Source organism: Vigna unguiculata, chromosome 9 (genome assembly GCF_037176805.1).
Source record: "Vigna unguiculata cultivar grain cowpea cultivar isolate G323 ecotype 2 chromosome 9, ASM3717680v1, whole genome shotgun sequence".
Classification (NCBI taxonomy): domain Eukaryota; kingdom Viridiplantae; phylum Streptophyta; class Magnoliopsida; order Fabales; family Fabaceae; genus Vigna; species Vigna unguiculata.
The window spans coordinates 43,544,836-43,569,683 of NC_140800.1; the positions used below are offsets into that span (position 1 = coordinate 43,544,836).

A 24,848-nucleotide genomic window follows, 5' to 3' on the forward strand; every position below is an offset into this window, starting at 1 on the left:
TACAGAACCACCTTATTCCATATCCATATTATAAATCTTATTTGTAAGTGCCTATTTACTTTTATTTTTAGAATATGCTTAATAAAAGCATTAACATATATTAAACAATTACATATATTCATAACTACTTAAAATCAAATTTTCTAACATTCCATTTAGAAGTTTAAAATTAATAAAATAAAATATTTCATTATAATATTCAAAATAGGTAACATAATGTATAAAGTGCATTAAACACGTCTTACAAAAAATAAAACTAAAAAAATATATCATTTATATATTCAAACTAAACCACAAAGCTTTATACAAATTAACAACTAGCTTTCTAAGATATTTTATTACTCTTACCGATAGCTCTTAATTCTTAGAGGTCCCTCTAAACCTACAACTTCATTTGTTTTTACTAGATAGATGATCATCACAAAAGAAAGAGACAAACAATACAAGAAAATACAAAACACATAACAAGGTAAGCTAGTATATAGAAAAAATATTCATATATAATTAAATCATGTTAAATACCCATGAAACATGATATAAAACATATACATGTTTATGATCATACAAGTAGTTGACACTAAACTCAATTATCCGGATATATGCACTTGACATCGAACTCACGTGGTGTGCACTTTTGGTGGTTTCCAAACTCTCAAGAGTTTGACCTTAGGGGGTTATCATCCAACCTCACATAAGGTAAATCTGGTTCACACCTAGGACCAAACAAGTATAATAATTAGGACCTCCTGCAACTCTCATCATATAATCTATTATACTCTACTTGAGTGTGAATAATTATCTGAGTACATGCTACATAATACTTCCATACTAAATCCATATACTTTATCTACATCTACACAAAGTAAATACTTTCTCTAAGTCCAATTTTGAATTCTTATGGTTCCATATACTCCAAAATTTCTAAAAATTTTATGAGGGTCATATGCAATACATTTTATTGATATAAATTATTAAAGTGAAATTTTAAATTTTAATGGAATGATAACACCAACCATATATATAGATATTTTCAAATTGGAAAGACAAAAAGATAAAATTAAGCTTAAATGTAAGGTTATAAAACAGGCCTTAAATATATAGGTTTTATTGAATGAGGTAATGTGTGTGTGGGAGTTGCTAACAAGGGAAGGTAAAATGTTTTTGTTAAAAATTGACTAATGAGAATATAAGAATTGATAGAGTAAACGTAAAATATGTGGGACTTAAATAAATGGGAGAAAGAATTCACTTAAAGTAAATTGTGATTAATTTTAGGTTAACAGAAGTAAAAGATTGGATTTATTTCCATTGAGATAAAGTGTGGCGTAGTTGACTGAATAGAAAGAAAAGACGTCTTGGTTGGTTTTGGGGTTTGGGTTTAAGGAGGGGAAGGAAAAAAGAGTAAGAAATTGATTCTTTATTTGTTTGGGAAGGGAAGAAGAAAGAAAGAAAAGCATTGAATCTGATCGAAAGAGGAAGTAATGAAAATGGGGATTTCCAAGACAAGCACTGAGGTTACCGACAATTCCAATTCCAATAGCAACAGCAATAGCGATAGCAGCAATAGCAATAGCAGCAGCAGCACTCAGACTGAAACTGACAACCATATCTCCCTTCCTGCTCCCTACGCCGAAGGAGAGAAGCTATTGGCCACCCACTCTAATCATCTTTACGTAGCCAAGGTTTTCTTCTTCTTCTTCTTCTTTTTTATCCCAAATTTCAAAAGTATCATTCTTGAAACCCAAATATTTGCCTTGTTTAAAAGGTTAGGCAAGTTGAGTACAACATCACTGAAGGCTGGCAGTTCCTCGTTCATTATCTCGTAACCTTCTCAACGTTTCTCTCGTTTTACTCTTCCCTTAACATTTTCTCAATCTTATTTATTCTCTTAAATGGTGTTTTTTTTTTTTTTTTTCATTTTCAGGGTTGGAAGAAAAGGTGAGCGTGTATGTTATATATTGTCTTGTTCAACGTTCTATTGAGAGGTTCTGGCTTAGTTCTCAAGTGTTTAGTTTTTGCTGCAGTTGGGATGAATGGGTTGGAATGGATCGTTTGATGAAACACACCGAGGAAAATATGCGCAAAAAACGTGCCCTTGATGAGAAGCATGGCATTGACAAGAATCCGAAAGTCCCACGTGGTCCTCTGGCTAAATCCAAGAGTACTAACGGTCAGACAGTTCTCTTCTGCATTTTTATTGATTCAACCCCAATGACTTCCTGTGTTTCTTGTCTATAGTGGAGCTTGCGACTGTGTTGTGAAAGCCAAATTAATTTGAGGCATAGTACTAGAATTAGATTATGCATGTGCTGTATCGGCTGGAAAGTGTAGAGGTTGATGTTGTCTGACTTGCCATTAAGGAATTCTACCAAAAGGTTCATCACAGTTTTCTTGATGCAGTATGAGTTGCTGATGACTCAATGTCTTTTGTGTATGCCGAGGGGGAAATTATTCCGTGGTTTCGGAACACCACTTCTTCATGGTCCCAACTAATGTCTGTATACGTATTCAATTTTTATAATTTATGAGAAAGAATTAATAACACCTGATTATATGTTATGTAAAGATTAACGACAACTTTAGTAGTCTATAGCCACCAACTAATTTTTCTCTAACTGGGATGAGGCTGATGATGAGGATTTTTATTCAGTTTAATGCATTTTTTTGTTGTATTAGAAGCGAAGTAGTTCTTGAATGATGCTCTCTAGCTCGTTTCTACAGAGCCATTTTATTCACAATAATCAATATGCATGGTAAGAAACAGTTTGTTGAGGACCTTCACCATGTTCAGGAATTGGGATCCTCTAATATTTGGGCCTATGGGGAATTGGGGATTAATTGACATTACTTGAAGGTTACATGAGCAGTTGGGGACTGTCATCAAACTGGTTCGTTTCTTTTTGCAATCTATATAACTAATTACACACACACACACACACACCATATATACACGTATATATTATATTATGTGCTCTATCTCTAACTTAACTTTTTATAGTATCCTAGTTCAGTGGGTGAGCCAAAAAGATTTCTGCAATGAGGAAAATATTATTTCCTTGAGTTATTTTTTTTTTTCTGTCAATATATGTTGAAAACAGAGTGTTTTTTCCTTAGTTGGAGTAAGAGACTAGAGGAATATGATTTGGAAGTAAAATTGGAAGATGCCACACCTCAAATTTCTTTGTTAAATTTTGTGATCAATTCTACAAAAGGATGGAGAAAATGATAAAGATGTAACACAGGATACAAGTGGGATGATTAAAATGTAGAAAGACGTTGTGGCTTATTTGTGATTGCAATGTACCTACCAAATTCTGAGGAATCTTTATCATATTGCTATGAATTGACTATACTTACGGTAGTGAATGTTGGGCCTTAAAAGGACAAGAGAAACATGTTGGAGTGAAAGAAATGACAATATTAAAAGGGTCTTATAGCACAAAAGACAAAACAGGATACAAAATGATTGTATACAAGGAGAGATTAGTGTAATTAATATAGGAAAAGATGATAGAAAATTTGTTAAGGTAGTTTGGAGACACACAAAGAAGGCCACGAGAGATACTGGTGAGAAAAGCTGATTGTATGATTTGTACTCCTGTTAAGAGGAAAGATACCAAGGATTTGGAAAGTGGAATCTCATGATAAATATTATATCCAGCGACATCGTATGATTTATTTAGTCAATCTCATGTTAGAGAGTAAGGATTTGTGTTTTGAATTAGTCACTGTACCCAATAATGGTGAGTTAATAGAGGGCACAAAAGAGCAAGGAGCTTATATCTTATGGATTACACCCTACTGAAAATAATCATGCAAGAACCACACCACTTTAGAATCCCATACTTTGTGGTTGGAGAGCTCAAGATCTTGTAAACCCCACTTTAGAATCCCATACTTCCAATAAAGTCTCAAGTTCCATACCTATATCCTAACACTTATACTCTGTACTCTCGCTAATTAGAATAAATGATTTCAGACCCGTTTTCAATAAACTACAAGCAATTTCAAAGCAGTCCATGTCTAAGGATTTGTGCAAACTAATTCTCAAGAATTTTCATTAATAGTTACCACTGCCACTTTTTTAGTGGGGGTGAGTTCCAAAATAGAACTATATATTGTCTAATTAGCTAATATGTAAAGTATAATGACTTATCTTTAAAAATATTGTATTCCATGAGGAATTTCTAAGCAAATATTGGGACCAGTTACAACAAATCACTGTGCTTGGTTGGAGCATCACTCGTTCAACTCAACATAGATCTAGCCATGTGCAATGCTTCGTGTCTGTGCTAAGTTCTTCTCTTTACTTAAAAGTTGGTTGTCATTTGATCTAATACTCAATGCATTACTTGTTTTAATTTAGTTATTATTGTAGTTTGTGCTGTAAATTAAAAGGACTTTATGGTTTGTGACCTAATGCAAATATGTAAAAAATAAACTTTTACTTAGTTTGTGTTCCTAATATTTTTGAGATGTTTGAAATATGAAATGCAGTTTCAAGAGGCCGGAAGCGACGGAATGAACCTGTCATCAAGGTAGTCTCCCGTTGTAAATTTCAATTTATATAGGGCTCTTGTCATATATCCACTCAACTCAAAGTTCACGTAACTCTTCAACATCAATACAAATTGTTAGTCAAATTAGTTGGACAATTCGTGTGTACATAATTGCAAACCTTTTTCACTGATGTTTTGTTCCGTGAGGAGGTAAGGCAATGGTTCTTCACAATTCCTTTTTCCCAAAAGAATCAGTATAGTTGATTTTATTGGTTGATTATTTGTAGCCCAAAACTGCTCTTGATCCTGACAAGCTTGTCACCATTCAAATTCCTCCAACGCTGAAGAAACAACTACTTGATGATTGTGAGTTTATTAACCATCTCGGCAAGGTAGTGATATCATCTTGAAAATGTTAATATAATTTATGATGATTACTCAGTACTTCATTTCTTTAGGAGCGTGTCATGCATATATAGTTTGTTAATAGTTACTGAACACAGTTTTACTTTCGCGAAGTCATTTTCAAATTGTTGAATATATGTTTTTTCCTATGCAGCTCGTTAAACTTCCTCGTTCTCCTAATGTGAAAGACATATTGAAAAATTATTTTGATTACAGATTGAAGAAATGTGGCTCGTAAGTTTATACTGGCACACCCCTCCATTTTTTAAGCTTGATGTAGAAATATTTTTTTCTATATTGGGAAGTGAAGTGTGTGTAAAATTATTTCAAACAGTTTAGCAGTTTGAACGGAAACCTGGAGCCAGCAATTATTTTAACTGAAGTTACTATTATTTAGAGTAACCCCCTGCCTCATAACCTATTCACTAATCTTTTACGCATCTTTTTAAGTATTGTTTTGGAATAAATTTTTTTTTTTGGGCCAGTCAATGCATATTCAAGTGGAAAGTTTCAGTTTCATTAGGATGATGACAATCTGTTTCTTAAGTTCTGTAATTGTTTATCTTCTTGAATTTCATTACTACTACTCTGGCTCTCTGTTTTTTGTGCAACCTCAGTATTTATATTTTTTACGCATGGTTCTTATCTCTACTATTTGAAATAGGATGGCTGATTCGGTTGAAGAAATTATGAAAGGATTGTGTCGTTACTTTGATAAAGCACTGCCAGTGATGCTCTTGTACAAGACCGAGCGCCAACAGTACCAAGAAGCTTGTCCAGCCAATGTGTTTCCTTCTGCTATATATGGTGCTGAGCATTTGTTACGCCTCTTTGGTATGCTCGATTGTCTGCCACCAGACAAACTTACTATATGATGAAGGATTTCAAGTTTAGCTTATTGTTGCATCAAGTTGTAATGAAAATAATACAGACGGTGGTGTGGTTATTTTGCCGAGTGGACAGCAAAGTGCTGGCCGTTTTGGTTTTGCCTTATTTCCATGTGCTTATGTTTCTGTCACATCTTGTAGATCTTTATTGTGTTTATCATTATTATTGTTGTGGTTATTATCATTATTATGCTTAAAGATTCTAATTATCGGTGCCTCTTTTTTTCTGAATTTGAATTTTGAAGTTAAGTTGCCCGAGTTATTGTTCCATGCTAGCATTGAAGAGGAGACATTGACGGAGCTTCGGGCACAGTTTCTTGACTTTCTCAGGTACCAATGTCCCAATGTTCTTTGGTGATGGATTTAAACGAGAGAATAAGAGAATAACTCTGTTGACAGTTGACATTTTACTAACAAATTTTAATGCATAACTATCCACTTTATGTTGCAGGTTCTTGCAAAAAAATCACAGCACACTCTTCCTTTCTACTTATCATGTTGCTGAAGATATGGAGATTAGCTCCGATAAAAAAGGTGACTAGGCTTGTCAGCCACAATTAATTTTGCTTTGTACATAGTTCATAGAGCTGCTGCCGGTATAGAATGTTTGTCACAGTTGCACCTTTACCTTCGTTTTATCAATATGATGTGAAATTAGATTTGGTGTAAACCTAGTTTTGGGAAATGACGTTTTCAGAGGGTATGGAGACTACCAATTGTGGAAGGAAATTACTAGCCAACTGATCCTTAATTTTAAATACCAGTTGATTTAGTTTTGTTTCAGATTTTAACGTTTACAAATAATGCCCTGGTTTCACAGTTCAAAGTCTTAAAATCAAATTACTTTCCTAACTTCCTACTGCAGCCTCAATATGATAAACTTTATGCCTGCAAATTAGGTCATTGTGAATGGTAGGTGGTTGTAATATCTTCTTGTGAGATAAAAAAGTGAGGAAGTGTTATAAACAAAATTGTGATTCCATATATTCCAGGGTTTCATCAAATGAGAAAGTTTAGTAAGTCAAACATTTGTTTTCTTTCCACCCAGGGATACCAGACTAGAATAGCAAGTACAGCCAAAAATAAATAAAAACAATCTGTATTTTTTTAAAACATTAAATATTTTTTATAAATATAATTAAAACGTAAGTTATATTAGTAAATTATTAAAATATTAAAAATAAATATATTTATTAGTAAGACAATATTTTTAAAATAATGAAACTATGCTACCAGTAACTTTTTTTTTCTAAATCAATTCTAATAATCACGTTTTAAAATACATGAGAATATGTGTATATAGACAACGAAGATTAAAAAAACTTATAAATTCAAAACTAAACTATGAAATCGTTCACCTAGTTTCCTATTTTAAGAAAAATATCGTGATCATAATCATTGAATCACAAATCACAATGGATGTGGATATCACGTCTTTCAATTTTTCTGACTGGTATTATCATTATTGAACTATTATATATTTTAATTTTAACACCATGATGATTATTATTAAATATAGCCATGAAGTCGACTATTATTATTATGATTATTGTTATTATTAAATATTTTTATGGTATTCAAATAATAATCCTAAAACGTTGAATATAAAACAAATTGTTACAAAATAGTACCATCTTATACGAGTTCAAAGTCTACGATTTAATGATAAATATTTTAAAACATCCTTTTTGAATAAAGAAAAAGTGTTTTAATTAGAATGATTTATATATCTTTTGGATAGGAATGAAGTCATTTAGAGTTATTTTATCCAATATACATTGAATTTTGATAATCCAAAAATTAAATTAGAATAATTTTATCTTAGAACATTAATATCCCAACAGTTAAGTTAGAAGCTTTTATTAAGCAGACGAAATTCATTTTTTTATAAATTCAAAATGTAATTTTTTATATTAAATAGAATTATTTTTATTTAATTATACTTTATATAATAGAAAATATTAGTTCAAAATGTTTAATTTATCTAAAGGTGGGACTCACCAACATTCTTGGGATGATGACACGCCAAGCGCTTTGTTGAGCAATGTGTGATGAGAATTTGTCATCTTCCTCAAACTCTCCATTGTACTCTTTTTTTCTTTGTCTTTCTCACGAAATGGTATCAAAAGTTTTGTCAATTAAAAATTGCGAGAAATAAGTTCAAAAAGATGGAATCGATTCCTAGGACAGTGTCATAAGGGTAAAAGTATCTTTATATTTGATACAAGGATTCCAAAAATAAAGGCGATTTTAATAAAGAAATAAAAGAGGAGAAATATTTTTAAAAAATCTTAAATAATTACATTACAGATTAAAAGTTAAAAGCTTGAGACTTTCTAAATAAAAGAATACATAAGATATGAAAAGGACATAACACTTTTAATACCGAAAAATCATCATTCTTTCGCTAGAACAATTATTATCAAAGTTAATAGATCTGTTGTTAGTTTATCCTTTGAATAAGAGTGTAAAAATTCTTACAATCATTGTATACAGACTATTTATTCTAATTATTATATATATATATATATATATATATATATATATATATATATATATATATTCCCTTATGATTGTATTTATGAGACTATTCCAAAATACTGAATTCCTTGATAGTTGACTTGAAAAAAAGACTGACATGTACGAGAAAAATAAATAATAAAACGTTAAACATGATGATATTTTTTATGTGTGATGGAATTTAGTTTGGTATAAAATTGTTGGCTATAAAAATTAGAATATCCCGAGCCTTGGATTATATTCTTTGTTGATTAAGATTAAATTTTTAAATTATTCTCAACACATCCTATGATTCTTTTGAACACAGCATAACTATCACTGTCAAAGAGTCTGCGCAGGGAAGCAGAACGAAACCAATGCCAAAACCAGGAAGCAACTAATTTGAATATGAAGCTAAATCAATAGTCAATGGATGAGATGAAAGGATAATAGTCAATAGTCATGGACACCATTGCAGGTAGTGGAAATATATATATGCATTGAGAGTGATGAACTTAGATTATTGTTAACGGTGTAATACTTTTAACTCAATTGTTACCATGTGGTTCATCCTTCTCTCTCTCGTTATGTCTCTGCAACTTTCATCTTCAGCAGTAGAAATCCTGCATCAAGGTTCATCCCTCTTGGTGGAGGACCCCAACGATGTCATGCTCTCACCAAATGCCATCTTCTGTGCGGGTTTCTATGCCGTTGGCCAAAACGCATATTCCTTCGCAGTTTGGTACTCCCAAACCAACGGCGAAACCCAGGATGCAACCGTCGTATGGATGGCGAACCGTGACTACCCCGTTAACGGCAAGGGTTCCAAGCTTTCCCTTCTTCCCAACGGCAACCTCGCCTTAAGGGACGCCGACGAATCCCACGTTTGGTCCACAAACACCGTTTCACTGTCGTCTGTGCAACTGTTTCTCGACAACACTGGCAACCTCGTTCTGCGCGAAACGAAGGGCGGCGGTGTCGTCTTGTGGCAGAGCTTTGATTTCCCTACGGACACGCTTTTGCCTCAACAGGTGTTCACGAGATACGCGAAGCTGGTCTCTTCTAGAAGCGAGACCAACAAGTCCTCCGGTTTCTACTCGTTGTTCTTCGACAACGACAACGTTCTTCGTCTTCTTTACGATGGTCCTGAAGTTTCTGGCCTTTACTGGCCAGATCCATGGTTGGCCACTTGGGACGCTGGACGTTCCACTTACAACAACAGTAGAGTTGCGGTGATGGACACACTCGGCAATTTTAGTTCTTCAGATGATTTCTCTTTTCTGACATCTGATTATGGCACTGTGATCCAAAGAAGATTAGTGCTTGATCATGATGGAAACATTCGCGTTCATAGTCGCAAAAATGGTGGAGAGAAATGGTCTATTACGTGGCAAGCCAAAGCAAGACCGTGTAGTATTCATGGTGTTTGTGGCCCTAACAGTTTGTGCTCTTACCACCAAAATTCAAGTGTGAAGTGCTCTTGCCTTCCCGGGTATAAGTGGAAGAATGACCACGATTGGTCTTTTGGATGTGAACCGAAATTCTCTACGCTTTGCAACAAAACCCAGTCTCGGTTTTTGTATATAAGCAACGTGGAGTTATATGGCTATGACTACGGGATTTTGACAAATTACACTCTCCATCAGTGTCAGCAGTTATGCCTTCAATTATGCGACTGTAAAGGCATTCAGTATACATATGTCTTTGGCAGTGGCACTTATACTTGTTACCCGAAGTTGCAGCTGCGGAATGCGTATCAGACACCGTATTTCAACGCTGATCTGTACTTGAAACTTCCAGCAAATAGTTCATATTCTTTTGAAGGATCCACAGACGAGCACAGTGTTGATTGCTCTTCGAGTTTGAGCACGGTGCAGCTTGAGAGAGCGTATGACATGAGTCATGAGAACAGATATGTGAAGTTCTTGCTTTGGTTTGTAGGAGGATTGGGGGCATTCGAAGTTTTGTGCATATTTGTGATTTGTTTTTTTGTGGTGAGAACAAGGGAGAGGAAATATTCTGGTGTGGATAGACGAGTCTATAACTTGGCCATGAATGGTTTCAGAAAGTTCAGCTATTCTGAACTGAAACAAGCCACGAAAGGGTTTCGTGAGGAGATAGGAAGGGGTGCAGGAGGGGTTGTATTCAAGGGTGTGTTGTTGGATCAACGAGTTGCGGCTGTGAAGAGACTGAAGGATGCGAATCAAGGAGAAGAAGATTTCCTTGCAGAAGTAAGCAGCATTGGAAGGCTTAACCATATGAACTTGATTGAGATGTGGGGGTATTGTGCTGAGGGAAAACATAGACTCTTGGTGTATGAGTACATGGAGCAAGGGTCTCTAGCACAAAATATCGAGTCCGATGAATTGGACTGGACCAAAAGGTTTGACATAGCACTAGGTACAGCAAGAGGATTGGCTTATGTTCACGAGGAGTGTTTGGAGTGGATTCTACACTGTGATGTAAAGCCCCAAAACATTCTTCTAGATTCTAACTATCATCCAAAGGTAGCGGATTTTGGGCTGTCGAAGCTGCGAAACAGAAATGATAGTAGTACATACTCTAGTTTTTCACGGATACGAGGAACAAGAGGTTACATGGCTCCCGAGTGGGTTTTGAACCAACGAATCACGTCCAGAGTTGATGTTTATAGCTATGGGATTGTTGTTTTGGAAATGGTGACAGGAAAGAGTGCAACGAAGTATGTTGATGGCAGTGATAATGGAGTGGAGAAAGAGCATCTGGGCATGGTGGCGTGGCTTAAAGATAAAGAGAAAAATGGATGTGGTTGGGTTGGTGAAATATTGAAACCCAATGTAAAAGGAGTTTACGAGGAGGATAAGATTGAAGCTTTGGTGAGAGTGGCTCTGCAATGCGTTGAAGAAGAAAAGGATAAGAGACCCACAATGAGTCAAGTGGTAGAAATGCTTCTGAAATGTAGACGCGAAGATGATAATCTGGGATCATCACACGTGAGTGTCATCTCATAATTTATGTTATCCATGGCCGGTTTACGCAGAAACTGAGTGATTTGAACAAGGTGATCAAGCTTGTTTGTGGACAGGAAAATAATGTTTGAAGAACTATATATAGGTCAGTCTATTTCCAAAAATATAAGTATACAAAATAAAAGAATTTGATTGTATAAACTTATTACAAGTTAAGATATTGTTACATTTGTTTGGATAACTTCTTCCTATTATTAAAATTGAAATTTATCTTTTGTCGAAAATTTAACACATTTTAGTCACAAAATTTTAAAAAGAATGAATATGATTTTTTTAATTCATAAAATTAACTTTTTAAATATTAAATGGTAGAATTGACAAAGTGCAAAATGATATAAGAAATTTAATGGTAGTTAAAAATATTTAATGATTAAGAAAAACTAAAACTTTGTTATTGAATTAAAACAATTATATATTTTATATTTGAAGTTTAGGAACTAAAATATATTAATATTTGAAACATAAAATAAATTTCAATTTTATAGTTAATGTCAATTTCTTAAATAATAACGTTTGTTAAGTTGATCAATAAAATATGCTTATGAAAACTATTTCCTTTCTATAATTATATTTAAATAAACCTTTTAAAAAATAGTTAGATTAATATATGCTATGTTTTATAAAAATTACTATGAATTTTAAATTTATAAAAAAAAGGCATTTATCAAAACCTGAAATTTACTTAAAACTAATTATATGTTCACTTATTAATATAATTCAAATAAAATTACGAAATTAAAAAATTTGTACCAAAATTATAGTTATTTTTATATATTTTAAAATAAAAAATATATGTCAATATTTATTAGTTTGAATTAATTATTTATTTTAAACATAAAAAATAGTAAAATAAATAAATAAATAATTTGACTGTAAAAAAGATAAAAATAAGTTATTTATACAAAACTATAAATTTTTCAATAAAAGTGTATACTTCTACTAATACTACAATTCAGTGTAATGGTTTGTAAATATAATAATAATAATAATAATAATAATAATAATAATAATAAAAATAAAAATAATAATGATAATTATTGTAAGCCCAAATGTTAAATGTGCTCTTATAAGCCTAGCTCCTTATCAATAAAGTGAACCTATATAAGTAAGTTTCATCTATATTTATTTATGAAATACAATTTAAAAGCATAATTCTATTCATAATAAAACTCTAATAACAATCTTTCTTTCGAAAGATTTTAATCTTATGTTTGAATAAAAAATGTTATAATTTATTAAAAAATTAACTATATTAAATTTGATTTATTTTTTTATCAAACTATTTAAATATTTTATTTAGATAATATAATTCAAATTTATTGAATTTTTATTTGCTTATTTAAAATATTTAAATTATCATTAAATACAAAACGTACACCACCTAAATAAGGTAACTTTTGTTGAAAAATAATTCAAATAAGCATCCATACAAAAATAATAATTAAAGACTTCAATATAACTTATCATATATGGATTGAGAATATAAACAAAAAGTATAGTTTTGTCAAGTATTGGTAGATAACTAAGAAAAATAACTCTTATCAATGCTATCTAAATAAACTTAATCAATATTACTAGAAAAAATAGTTATATTAATACTAATAGAAACAACTCTCATCAATAGTAAAAGATAAATAATCTTCGCATATATCCTAATATAATAATTAAAAAAAATCTTAACTATTATAAATCAAAAGCAAATCTTAATTGATTCAACGAAAAAAAATAATCAAACAAAACATACAATTGATGTTAATAACAAACTATTATTTATATGAAAAAAGATATAACATTAATCTATATCAACAAAATAATAATACTGATATGTAATCAAATAGTGCACTTATATATATATATATATATATATATATATATATATATATATATTATTTTCACACAACAAACATTTCTATTTTAAATATATAGCAAATTGATATTTAAAGTTGATGTCATTATAAATGTTAAATATAATACAATAATTTAGGAACTTTTGAAACTTATAAGATTTGAAATCAGAACATATTATTAAAATTAATATTTACGAATAATTTTTAGTTATCACAATATAAAATTCTATTTTTTTAAAGCACCTTCAAGACCCCAACCACATGACACAAATTCAATACTTCTCTTGGGTTCACCACAGATCATTCAATCTTATTTCAAATGAAAGTGGATCATCAATTGTGGTAATTAATCAATTTAGGTAGCAAATTATTTCAGCTGGTACTGAAGAACTCAAGGCCCAGTAACTCTGACTTCGTAAGCCCATAGGCAATATATCTTCCTTCAAACCTGTTTTTATTTTCCAAATACTCCATGTTATTGATAACTATAAAACTTTCCACTTTTGTTATTCTCAATAATGATATTGTACTCCTAAATATATTTTATCAGACCATTTTAATTGACTTTCTCCTCGTAGACTTTTAGAAAAAACTCTCCACCAAACTAAATTGTTATTTAGATTTGTTCCTTTTAAAAGATTTTTTCACCAAATCAAAGTATTATAATGTACTCTCATTCATAAGGGAAAAAGAGGCTATGTCCCAAGCCTTTACAGTAAATGAATAACAAATTGATATCTCGATAAATAAATCCTTATCGAAATATTTAGAGTGAGAGATTACCATATAAGTGAATTATGTTTTTAGTACCTTAATTTTAACTCAAAATTGGATTCGTTCCTTCTGAAATTTCGATACATTTTGGTTTCTAAATTTTAAAAATAAATAAATATAGTCTTTTTAACCAAACTACGTTAATTTTTTTGGAAGTGTCGAATGCATTTCATGTTAGTGTTGAAGTTATTTACACTGTTTGACACATTTCGGTTTAATATTTGATGAGAAATGCATTCTATACCTTAGAAAAAAGTTAAAGTAATTGAGTTAAAATATTATATTAATTCATTTTTAAAGTTTAGAAATAAAAATATATCAAAGTTTCAAATAAAAACAAATTTCAATTTTTAGTCAAAGTTCAGGAATTAAAGACATACTTAACCTTATTATATTAAGTCATTTGACCAAAGAATCATAAAAAAAAATGTAGAACATTATAAATTTTTTATTTTTTATTTTTTTTATAGTTAATAAATGTGTTTTTTATCTTCGTTTTGATTATCGATTGCTTGCTTCTTCTTTTTTTTTTTAGGTTTTTTATCTCATTCCAGGAGTTTTTTTCTTATAAGGCTTTCATGAAGGCATAAAACTACATGAAATGTAAATATTAAATGAGATAAAATAGTGTCAATTTGACTAGAGATTCCAATTTAGTAAATTCTATGTCCATATTAATATGAATGGGACTTCGATTATACACAAAATTTAAAAAATGTTGTTCTCAATAAATAATGATTTATTGATTTAATCAATGTAGTCGTAAAAAAAAAAAAAATTTTTAGAGGTGACTTTATTACTTTACATTGATGTTGGAACTATATTATGAGTTATTCCGAAAATTTGTTATTTCCCACTTGATGGAAGGTATTGATTAGAAATGGATCGATAACCAGGATCGGGTCAATAATCACATAGCCACTATTCATAGTCCTTTATACTATTTGATTATATAGAAAATGAATGTATAACTCTAATGATAATCTTGTTTTTTCATGACAACCACCTATCAATACAATGAATATTTTGTAATAATAATAATAATAATAATAATATTTAAAGTAAATTAGAAATGCACATTATATTGGTTGCTTGACTCCTATGAGGTAGAAGACCAAAATACCGGGACAAATATAGAATGAAATCGGTTTGCATTGCTGATTTGTAAATTATCATTATTATAATAAACTCACAGCCGCCTTAAATTGACCCAAATTTGGAGTGGACGCTTTTAGTTGGTTGCTCGTGGTTTGCACCAACCATCACATTTGACGGATAATAATGATGAAATAAAATAATGTTCTGCAAACACCATCCTTGTCATACTTTATATTTCCACCTACGATATCAAATTATTTTATTTAGAATGCATTTTCCAATTTCGTCCTTAAAGACCTGAGAGGTGCTTTTAATTTGATTTTTTAAGAATATTTTTTTTGTCAATATATAAAAGGTTATATTATTAATGATCAGTATGAATTTTAATATGTTAACTTTTTGTGTTATTTGAAGGACTGAAATGGGAGTAAAATAAAGACTCTAGATGACTGGAATCTTTTCCTTTGAATAAAGAGAATTGAAACCTAAATAATACTAAAAACAGAATTCAAACATAAAAATAAAAGAGCAATTCCATCTTAAAATAGAATTATAACGGAAACAGAGATTTTTATAACTATCTCAACCAACAATGAAACCTAGATAATATTGCGTAAGAAACAGTAGCAATGAAGCATAAACAAAACTTCATTGTTATGTCATTCATCCTTTCCTTCAAAATAAGCAGCAGTGGCAAGAATCCAAAAACAAGAAGAATAAGAAAATTAAAAGACGAAATATAATTAAAGAGGTAGGAGTTTATTTTGATGAGCCCGAAGCATCTCTGCAACTTGGCTCATGGATGGTCTTTCATTCATATCATCTTGCACGCACTGCAAAGCCACTTCAACCAAAACCTCTACTTCTGAAACGTTGTAGTTTCCTTCTAAGCTGGGATCAATTATCTCCTCCATCCGAAACCCAAAAGTGGGTGCAAGCTTTATCTTCTCCCTTATCCACGTCACAAGCCGATGCTTCTCTATATTCCCACTGTTCTCAAGACTGTGAATTGCCATAGGACTTCTTCCACTCACCATTTCCAACACCACTATCCCATAGCTATAAACATCCACCTTCGAAGTGATACGGAGATTGTAAGCCCATTCCAGAGCCATGTACCCTCTAGTCCCTCTTATTCCTGAAAAACTACAATTTCTACGCTCGTCTCTGTTTAAAAGTTTTGACAACCCAAAATCTGCTACTTTTGGTTGGAACTCTGAGTTAAGGAGAATGTTTTGAGGCTTTACGTCGCAATGCAAAATCCACTCCAAACACTCTTCGTGTAAGTAAGCCAAACCTCTTGCTGTGCCCACAGCAACGTTGAACCTTTTCTTCCAATCAAGTGCGTTGCCAAATAGATTGTCCGCTAAGGATCCATATTCCATGTACTCATACACTAAAAGCCTGTGCTTCCCTTCAACGCAGTAACCCCACATGTCAATCAAATTCATGTGGTTCAGCATCCCAATTGTTCTTATTTCAGCCAAAAATTCAGCTTCTCGCTGAGTAGCTTCGTTTAAGCGTTTAATAGCCGCAACACGGTTATCATATAATGTCCCTTTGTAAACAACCCCTCCCGCTCCTCGCCCAACCTCCTCTTTGAACCCTCTTGTTGCGGATTTTAGCTCTGCGTACGTGAACCTCTGAAACCTTGTGGCAGACAGAAGGTGTTGTTGTTCATCCAGCGGGTCAGGGTTCTTGCTTGTTCTGAACAAGAAGAACCACACGAGGAAAATGGTGGAAAACTCAAACACCCCGACCCCGAAAGCGAACCAAACCAAGAAACTCAACGTGGAGTTTTTTTCTGGCGGCTGATAAAACCTGTTCAACTTTTGAGACAAACCGACGGAGCAATTCATCCTGGAATGTTTTAGAATCTTTGTGGACGAGCGCAAAATCGAATTTGGCAACTTTATATAGGTATCTACAATTATATGAGGACTATCCCTTCCATTGAATGCCACCTTTTTCACATAACAACGAAATGTTCCAAATTCGTTAAACTTTAATTGAACAGCTACACATTCATCACAAAGCGCCAGACATAGATTCTGGCATTCCTTTAAGCTCGAAACGATTCCATAGGACATATCATAGCCGTACAGGTCCATGTTTGGAAGACGGAGAAAACCCAAAGACTGACGACTGTTGCAAGAAAAATCAGAAGGAGAAAACTCGGGCTCACAGCCCTGAGTCCAGTCATTAGGATCCTTAACCTTATACCCTTTCAAGCAATAGCAAGTCCTCCCAATAACAGGATCATGATTGCAGATGCTGTTCTGTCCACAAATTCCATGAATGGAGCACGGTTGGGAAACAACTTGCCACGTCACCTCCCAGATCTTACGCTCCTCGTTGAAGCTATACAAACGCACATTACCATCAGAATCCATCTTGAGTCTCCTGTACAGTTTTTTGGGATAATCGGTGGAGCGGAATTCAAACCCATCAGAGGAAGTGAAGAGTCCAAAGGAATCTAACAAAGCGGTTTTGGTGAAATTGTAGTTGGTTCTGCCTATGTCAGTTGGAACAGTTGGAAGCTGCCACGGTGCTGGCCAGTACACGCTGGAAAACGTGTGACCTTTGTAGAGTAAGCGAAGAAAGGACTCGTCGTCGAAGTAAAGTTTGTAGAATCCGGAGGAATGGTTCGTTGCACTTCTCGGAGAAACGAGAGCGACTCGCTCTGTGAGTGGCTGCGTTGGAAGAAGGGTATCCGTTGGGGAATCGAAGTTTTGCCAAATGGTTGTGCCTTCGGAAGTGAGGAGAAGAAGGTTTCCATTGTTTCTTAGCTTTAGGTGAAGTTGGAAGGAGGAAAGAGTGGCGGTTTCCCAGATAATGGTTCCTCCAGCATCCGTCAAAACGAGGTTGCCGCTTTTCCGGAGTGAGAGGAAGGAGCCTTTGCCGTTGACGGGTTGGTCACGTTTGGCCATCCATAAAACGGTGGGTTGTTTGGAGCGCGTGAAGCAAACGGAGAAGCAGAAGGCGTTTTGACCAACTCGGAAGAAACCGGCGGAAAAATCGCCATTGGATGAAAGGAGGATGTCACTTTGTTTCTCTACCGAAAGTGAGGAACCTTCTGGAAGTGTGTCTCTGGCTACAGATGAAGTGGAGATGAAGAGAAGAAGGAGAAAGAGGTGGTTTCGCATTCCTCTGCAGAGCATAAAGTGCAAGAATTAATGGATGATCATACGCCGATCAATCCCACGTATACTTTTAGAATTCACCAAATCAAAGTATTACTATATAAATATTTAGATTTGTTCCCATTCGATAAATGTTCTTCCATTTTCCTTATAAGAGATTCATAAAAGGCCCTATATTTTTTACACTCAAACTTTCATGTTTAATATCTCAATTATACAATGTATTTTCTTTATATGTTCATTGTCACTCCTAAGAATCTATTTTGAATTTCCTGCGGCAAAGAATTTTTCTATAGGATAATTAATGACATAAAATTTGAACAATCATGGTTCCTTATAGAGAGAAAAACTAAATATAAGGTGATTTATATATTTTACCATCTTATCAAATTTATCTAGATTTTATAAATATTGAGTTTTTTTTTTCAAGTTTGTTTCCACCTGTACACTTTTTTAGAAACAATTTTATTTTTACATTTGATTCAATATTAAATTTGTATAACTTCTAGCATAGTGGCGGATCTATATATAATTAAGTATGGTCAAACGTTCTCCCTCATTTTTGTTAAAATATTTTTTAAATATTTGAAAAAAAAAATTATCTCCTCAAATAATTTATTTATTTTCTTAATTCTGCTCCTCTTACTCTTTAAAAAATTTATACTTATTATTTAATTACATGATGATAATTATTATTAATTTATATTATTTGAAAATCAAATCATTTCCACTGACTCGGGTCTTAGGTCTATTACTATTTCTACATAGATTTCGAATCTTAATTATACTATTTTCAGAGAACGACCTTTAAATTCAATTATCATTTACTAAAATTAAACTTCACCAAACTTACTCATTGAAATTAAAGGTAGGTTCCATTTGACAAGTTGCTATAGGCATGGAGCCTATCTCTATTAGATTTGTTAGATTACTTGAAAAATATAATGTTTATACCAAATTAAATACATATACTCGATTGAAGTAGTGCCTAATTTGTATTTTAAGTAAGTTTCTACTTTTATTTTTAGTGGGAAAATAGTGTTAAAGAAGAAATATTATTGAAGACGATCAATTGTTTTTTTCTTATATAAAAAACAACTATTAATAAAATGGATGAATATTTCATAATAATAATAATAATAATAATATTCAAGGGACAAATAAAAAACGAAATAGATTTTCATTGCTGATTTGTAAATTATTATTATTATTATTATTATTATTATTATTATTATTATTATTATAATAACTGTTTCGGTCTTGAATTTCATGGAGATGAAAACCAAAAACAAATTATCTTTCTGGTTCTTAGTAGATATGCATTTTTCATTTTTTAAAATTCAGTAATTTTGGTTCCAAAAAAGTCTATCTATCTCTTTTCTCTTCTCCTTTATATCGTATTTTATAAACAGTATTTTTAATTTTACAAAGAAGTCACCATCGACTTCACTTATTAATGTTACATATTTAAATTTTATACGTCTCTTTTTTATTTTAACGTATGGAAGTCTAGTATGAACATACGACTTCCTTTTCTCGGTCTTTATCCTTTTCAAATTTTCAAATAATTTAATCATCAAAATTATATTTATACAATTTAGTCATTAAAACAATGATAGATATACATTTTAAATTTTAATATATTAATCAAATTATAGAAAATATCTTAAAATACAAATGTATTTATAATTTGTTTAATTAATATTCATATATATATATATATATATATATATATATATATATATATATTATATATATATATATATATAATTTAATAATAAAATTATTAGAAAAACATAAATCATTTTTTAAAAAAGTAAAAGAACTTAAAACATTTTTTAAATTTATTAATCAAATTATTAAAAAATCTTAAAATAAAAAATATACAATTGTATAAAAATCAAGAAAACGTAAAAAATATTAAAAAAAATTCAATAATCATATTATTAGGAAATATTTTTAATATAGAAAGATAAATTTGAATAAAAAAATCAAAATAAGAAGAATTTAGAAAATAAAACAAAATAAATCGTATATTAAATTCATGACTTCATGAAAATAAGAGAAGCATATAAAATTATAAATATATATATATATATATATATATATATATATATATCAGTGAAGTTATAAATAAGGTTTACGACTTCTTTTAAAATTAAAAGTCGTGTTTGTAAAAGACTACTTCATACTTTTAATATTTTAAAGTGATACTTACAGTATTAAACTTTACTTATTTACATAAAATTTTCAAAATATACCTATATATGTAATTTTAGTAAAAAAGTTACATTATTTTGTAAAAAAAATTGCCAAAGTTGTCCAAATTGACCCAAATTGGTTGGTGGATGTTTAGTTCAGTGGTCTTGGTTTCCGTGAGCTATCTCACTGTTTTTGACTTTGAAACTAGGAAATGACGCTTAATAATGAGAACCCAACTTTGACCTATATAAGTGGAACTCGGATTTGTGATCAAGTATCGGAGTAATGTTTAACATAGATAATATTTTAATCCAATTTTTTTATTCAATTTTAATCCATCATTCTTATTATATTTATAGATAATTTATTTTAATTTTTTTTAATAATATGATATAATATTTTAGAGATAATTGAAATGATGATTTAAAATATTATTGTCCTATTTATATAATGATATTTTAACTTATTTTTGTGATTCATTTTTAATTAATTTACTCTTATTACTTTTAAATTATTTATTTTAATTATTTTAATGATATGTCATGATAATTTAAGAATGATTGAAATGATAAATTAAAAATAGATAAAAAAATAAATTAAAATAATATTTTCCCGTAACATATCAGTGGGAACCTTTAAAATATTTTTGAAAATTTGTCATTATTAAGATGGTAAGTATAAAAGAAAGTAAAATAACTATGTAAGAAAATCAAGATTAAAGAAGATAGTAGAGTGAAATATTTTCCCTCTGTTGCAACTGTGAACGAAGTTTCTAATAAGGAAAATAATGTTTTTGACAAAATTTTTTTTGACAAAATTGACAAAATTACAATAAATAGAATTAAAATAGATTATTATTTTATTTTTTAACCAAAATAAAATAATAAAATAATACTTTTTTACTTAAATTGGTAATTTGTTAAAAACTTTGTTAAAAAAACTTTGTTAACCAATCACTTCCCATGAGTTATGATAGTTTAACAAAGTTTTTAACAAAGTTTTTGACAAAGTTTTCTATTTAGGTAAAAAGAATTATTTTATTATTTTCTTTTAATTAAAAAATAAAAATTTAATCTGTTTTAATTCTATTTTTAGAAACTTTGTTAAATTTGTCAAAGTGGTAATTTCCCTACAGATTTACGGCAAGAGTTTTTCTATTGTTTGCTGTTTTCAACTTTATCTGTAATCTTTATTCATAATCTCACTATTTTCTCCATATTAACAATCCTTTGTTCAAGAAATAATTAATTATCCTTATTCTTCGTACAGTTTTCTATAAAGAAGCAAACTTAAAGAGCTATTCTAATTCAAACATAAAACTCTCTTACAAGTTCAAAACAGAATAAAAACATAAAACTTAAAGAGCTATTCCATCATAAAAGAGAATTATAACGAAATAGAGATTTTTTATAACTATCTCAACCAAAAAATAAACCTAAATAATATTGCGTAAGAAACAGTAGTAATGCAGCACAAAAAAAACTTCATTGTTTTGTCATTCCTCCTTTCCTCCAAAAGAAGAAGCAGCGGCAACTATCCAAAAACAAGAAGATGACAAATATAACTAACGAGGGAGGAGTTTATTTTGATGAGCCTGAAGCATCTCTGTAACTTGACTCATGGATGGTCTTTCATTCATGTCATCTTCCACGCACTGCAAAGCCACTTCAACCAAAACCTCTGCTTCGGAAACATCGAAGTTTCCTTCTAAGCTGGGATCAATTATCTCCAACATCCTAAACCCAAAAGTGGGTGCAAGCTTTATCTTCTCCCTTATCCACGTCACCAGCCGATGCTTCTCTATATTCCCACTGTTCTCAAGACTGTGGATTGCCATAGGACTTCTTCCACTCACCATTTCCAACACCACAATCCCATAGCTATAAACATCCACCTTCGAAGTGATACGGAGATTGTAAACCCACTCCGGAGCCATGTACCCTCGAGTTCCTCTTATTCGTGAAAAACTAGAATTTACACGCTCGTCTCTGTTTAAAAGTTTTGACAATCCAAAATCTGCTACTTTTGGTTGGAACTCTGAGTCAAGGAGAATGTTTTGAGGCTTCACGTCGCAATGCAAAATCCACTCCAAACACTCTTCGTGTAAGTAAGCCAAACCTCTCGCTGTGCCCACAGCAACGTTGAACCGTTTCTTCCAATCAAGTGCGTTGCCAAATAGATTGTCTGCTAAGGATCCATGTTCCATGTACTCATACACTAAAAGCCTGTGCTTCCCTTCAACGCAATACCCCCACATGTCAATCAAATTCATGTGGTTCAGCATCCCAATTGTGCTTATTTCAGCCAAAAATTCAGCCTCCCCTTGAGTAGCTTCGTTTAAGCGTTTAATAGCCGCAACACGGTTATCATATAATGTCCCTTTATAAACAACCCCTCCTGCTCCTCGCCCCACCTCTTCTTTGAACCCTTTTGTCGCGGATCTTAGCTCTGCATAGGTGAACCTCTCAAACCCTGTGGCAGACAGAAGGTGTTTTTGTTGATCCAGCGTGTCAGGCTGTTTACTTGTTCTGAAAAAGAAGAACCACACTATGAAAATGGTGGAAAACTCAAACACCCCGACCCCGCAAGCGAACCAAACCAAGAAACTCAATGTGGAGTTTTTTTTTAGCGGCTGATAAACCCTGTTCAAATTTTGAGACAAACGAACGGAGCAATTCATCCGGGAATGCTTTGGAATCTTCGCGGACGAGCGCAAAATCGCATTTGGCAACTTTAGATACGTATCTTTATCGTAACTAGGACTAACCCTTCCATTGAATGCCACCTTTTTCAGGTAACAACCATGTTCTCCAAACTCATTAAACCTGAACTCAACAGCTACACATTTATCACAAAGTGCCAGACATCGATTTTGGCATTCCTTTAAGCTCGAAACGAATTCATAGGACATATCATAGCCATTCAGTTCCGTGCTTGGAAGATGGAGAAAACCCAAAGACTGACGACTGTTACAAGAAAAATCAGAAGGAGAAAACTCAGGCTCACAGCCCTGAGTCCAGTCATTAGGATCCTTAACCTTATACCCGTTCAAGCAATAGCAAGTCCTCCCAATAACAGGATCATGATTGCAGATGCTGTTCTGTCCACAAATTCCATGAATGGAGCACGGTTGGGAAACAACTTGCCACGTCACCTCCCAGATCTTACGCTCCTCGTTGAAGCTATACAAACGCAAATTACCATCAGAATCCATCTTGAGTCTCCTGTACAGTTTTTTGGGATAATCGGTGGAGCGGAATTCAAACCCATCAGAGGAAGTGAAGAGTCCAAAGGAATCTAACAAAGCGATTTTGGTTATATTGTAGTTGGTTCTGCCCGTGGGAAGCTGCCACGATGCTTGCCAGTACGCGCCGGGAAAAGTGTGACCTTTGTAGAGTAAGCGAAGAAAGGACTCGTCGTCGAAGTAAAGTTTGTAGAGTCCGGAGGAATGGTTCGTTGCACTTCTCGGAGAAACGAGGGCGCCTCGCTCCGTGAGTGGCTGCGTTGGAAGAAGGGTGTCGGTTGGGGAATCGAAGCTTTGCCAAATGGTTGTGCCTTCGGAAGTGAGGAGAAGAAGGTTTCCATTGTTTCTTAGCTTTAGGTGAAGTTGGAAGGAGGAAAGAGTGGCGGTTTCCCAGATAATGGTTCCTCCAGCATCAGTCAAAACGAGGTTGCCGTTTGTCCGGAGTGAGAGGAAGGAGCCTTTGCCGTTGACGGGTTGGTCACGGTTGGCCATCCATAAAACGGTGGGTTGTTTGGAGCGCGTGAAGCAAACGGAGAAGCAGAGGGCGTTTTGACCAACTCGGAAGAAACTGGCGGAAAAATCGCCATTGGATGAAAGGAGGATGTCGCTTTGTTTCTCTACCGAAAGTGAGGAACCTTCTGGAAGTGTGTCTCTGGCTGCAGATGAAGTGGAGATGAATAGAAGAAGGAGAAAGAGGTGGTTTCGCATTCCTCTACAGAGCATAAAGTGCAAGAATTAATGGATGTAGATACACCAATCAATCCGTTGTTCCAAACCTGATACCTGTTTATATACGTCTACCATTTTATTCTTTTTCCTTTTTTTTGTTGTTGAGTGTATCAAAATTAATGACTGCCATAAGATAGTATACAATTGTATTTATCTTTTAAGCTATTGTTATTATCATTTTATATTTAGCATTGAAACTTAAAGAAGATAAAGAATGGTAAGTATAAGATTTTTGCTGAGATTTTTATTATTTTTAATTTTAGCATCAAACACGAAAAGTTGATAAAAAAGGAATTTTGTATCCCTAATAAAAGGAAAATGGCACTATTTGAATCACATTGTTAACATTTCCATTCAAATAAAATCACTTTTAAAAAATGTACTAGTTATACATACATTATCTTTTAGTTTCATGGTTGAATAAAAATAAATTGGACACCATGTATAAAATTAGTAAATTTAGAGGTCATAAAATGCTTATTTAACAAATATATATATATATTAGAAAAGTTT

General features: G+C 32.2%; 4 protein-coding genes across 4 annotated transcripts; 2 read left to right on the forward strand and 2 right to left on the reverse strand.

Annotated features, from left to right (window-relative positions):
* Positions 1–1,326: 1,326 nt before the first annotated feature.
* On the forward strand, positions 1,327–6,574 carry LOC114163884 (protein MRG2-like). The gene is made up of 10 exons (XM_028048257.2): positions 1,327–1,682; positions 1,766–1,822; positions 1,925–1,938; positions 2,025–2,170; positions 4,498–4,538; positions 4,787–4,891; positions 5,059–5,138; positions 5,569–5,738; positions 6,037–6,121; positions 6,243–6,574. The coding sequence occupies exons 1-10, from the start codon at positions 1,482–1,484 to the stop codon at positions 6,331–6,333; spliced, it is 990 nt and encodes a 329-aa protein (XP_027904058.1). The 5' UTR covers positions 1,327–1,481; the 3' UTR covers positions 6,334–6,574.
* A 2,108-nt stretch (positions 6,575–8,682) lies between these two features.
* LOC114163883 (putative receptor protein kinase ZmPK1) lies at positions 8,683–11,378 on the forward strand. The gene has a single exon (XM_028048256.2). It carries the CDS (start codon positions 8,851–8,853, stop codon positions 11,278–11,280), a length of 2,430 nt encoding a protein of 809 aa, XP_027904057.1. The 5' UTR covers positions 8,683–8,850; the 3' UTR covers positions 11,281–11,378.
* Positions 11,379–15,532: 4,154 nt separating this feature from the next.
* On the reverse strand, positions 15,533–18,298 carry LOC114164458 (putative receptor protein kinase ZmPK1). The gene has a single exon (XM_028049133.2). The coding sequence runs from the start codon at positions 18,176–18,178 to the stop codon at positions 15,761–15,763; it is 2,418 nt and encodes an 805-aa protein (XP_027904934.1). The 5' UTR covers positions 18,179–18,298; the 3' UTR covers positions 15,533–15,760.
* A 3,440-nt stretch (positions 18,299–21,738) lies between these two features.
* On the reverse strand, positions 21,739–24,411 carry LOC114164801 (putative receptor protein kinase ZmPK1). Its single transcript, XM_028049569.2, has one exon. It carries the CDS (start codon positions 24,327–24,329, stop codon positions 21,927–21,929), a length of 2,403 nt encoding a protein of 800 aa, XP_027905370.1. The 5' UTR covers positions 24,330–24,411; the 3' UTR covers positions 21,739–21,926.
* Between the last annotated feature and the right edge of the window lie 437 nt (positions 24,412–24,848).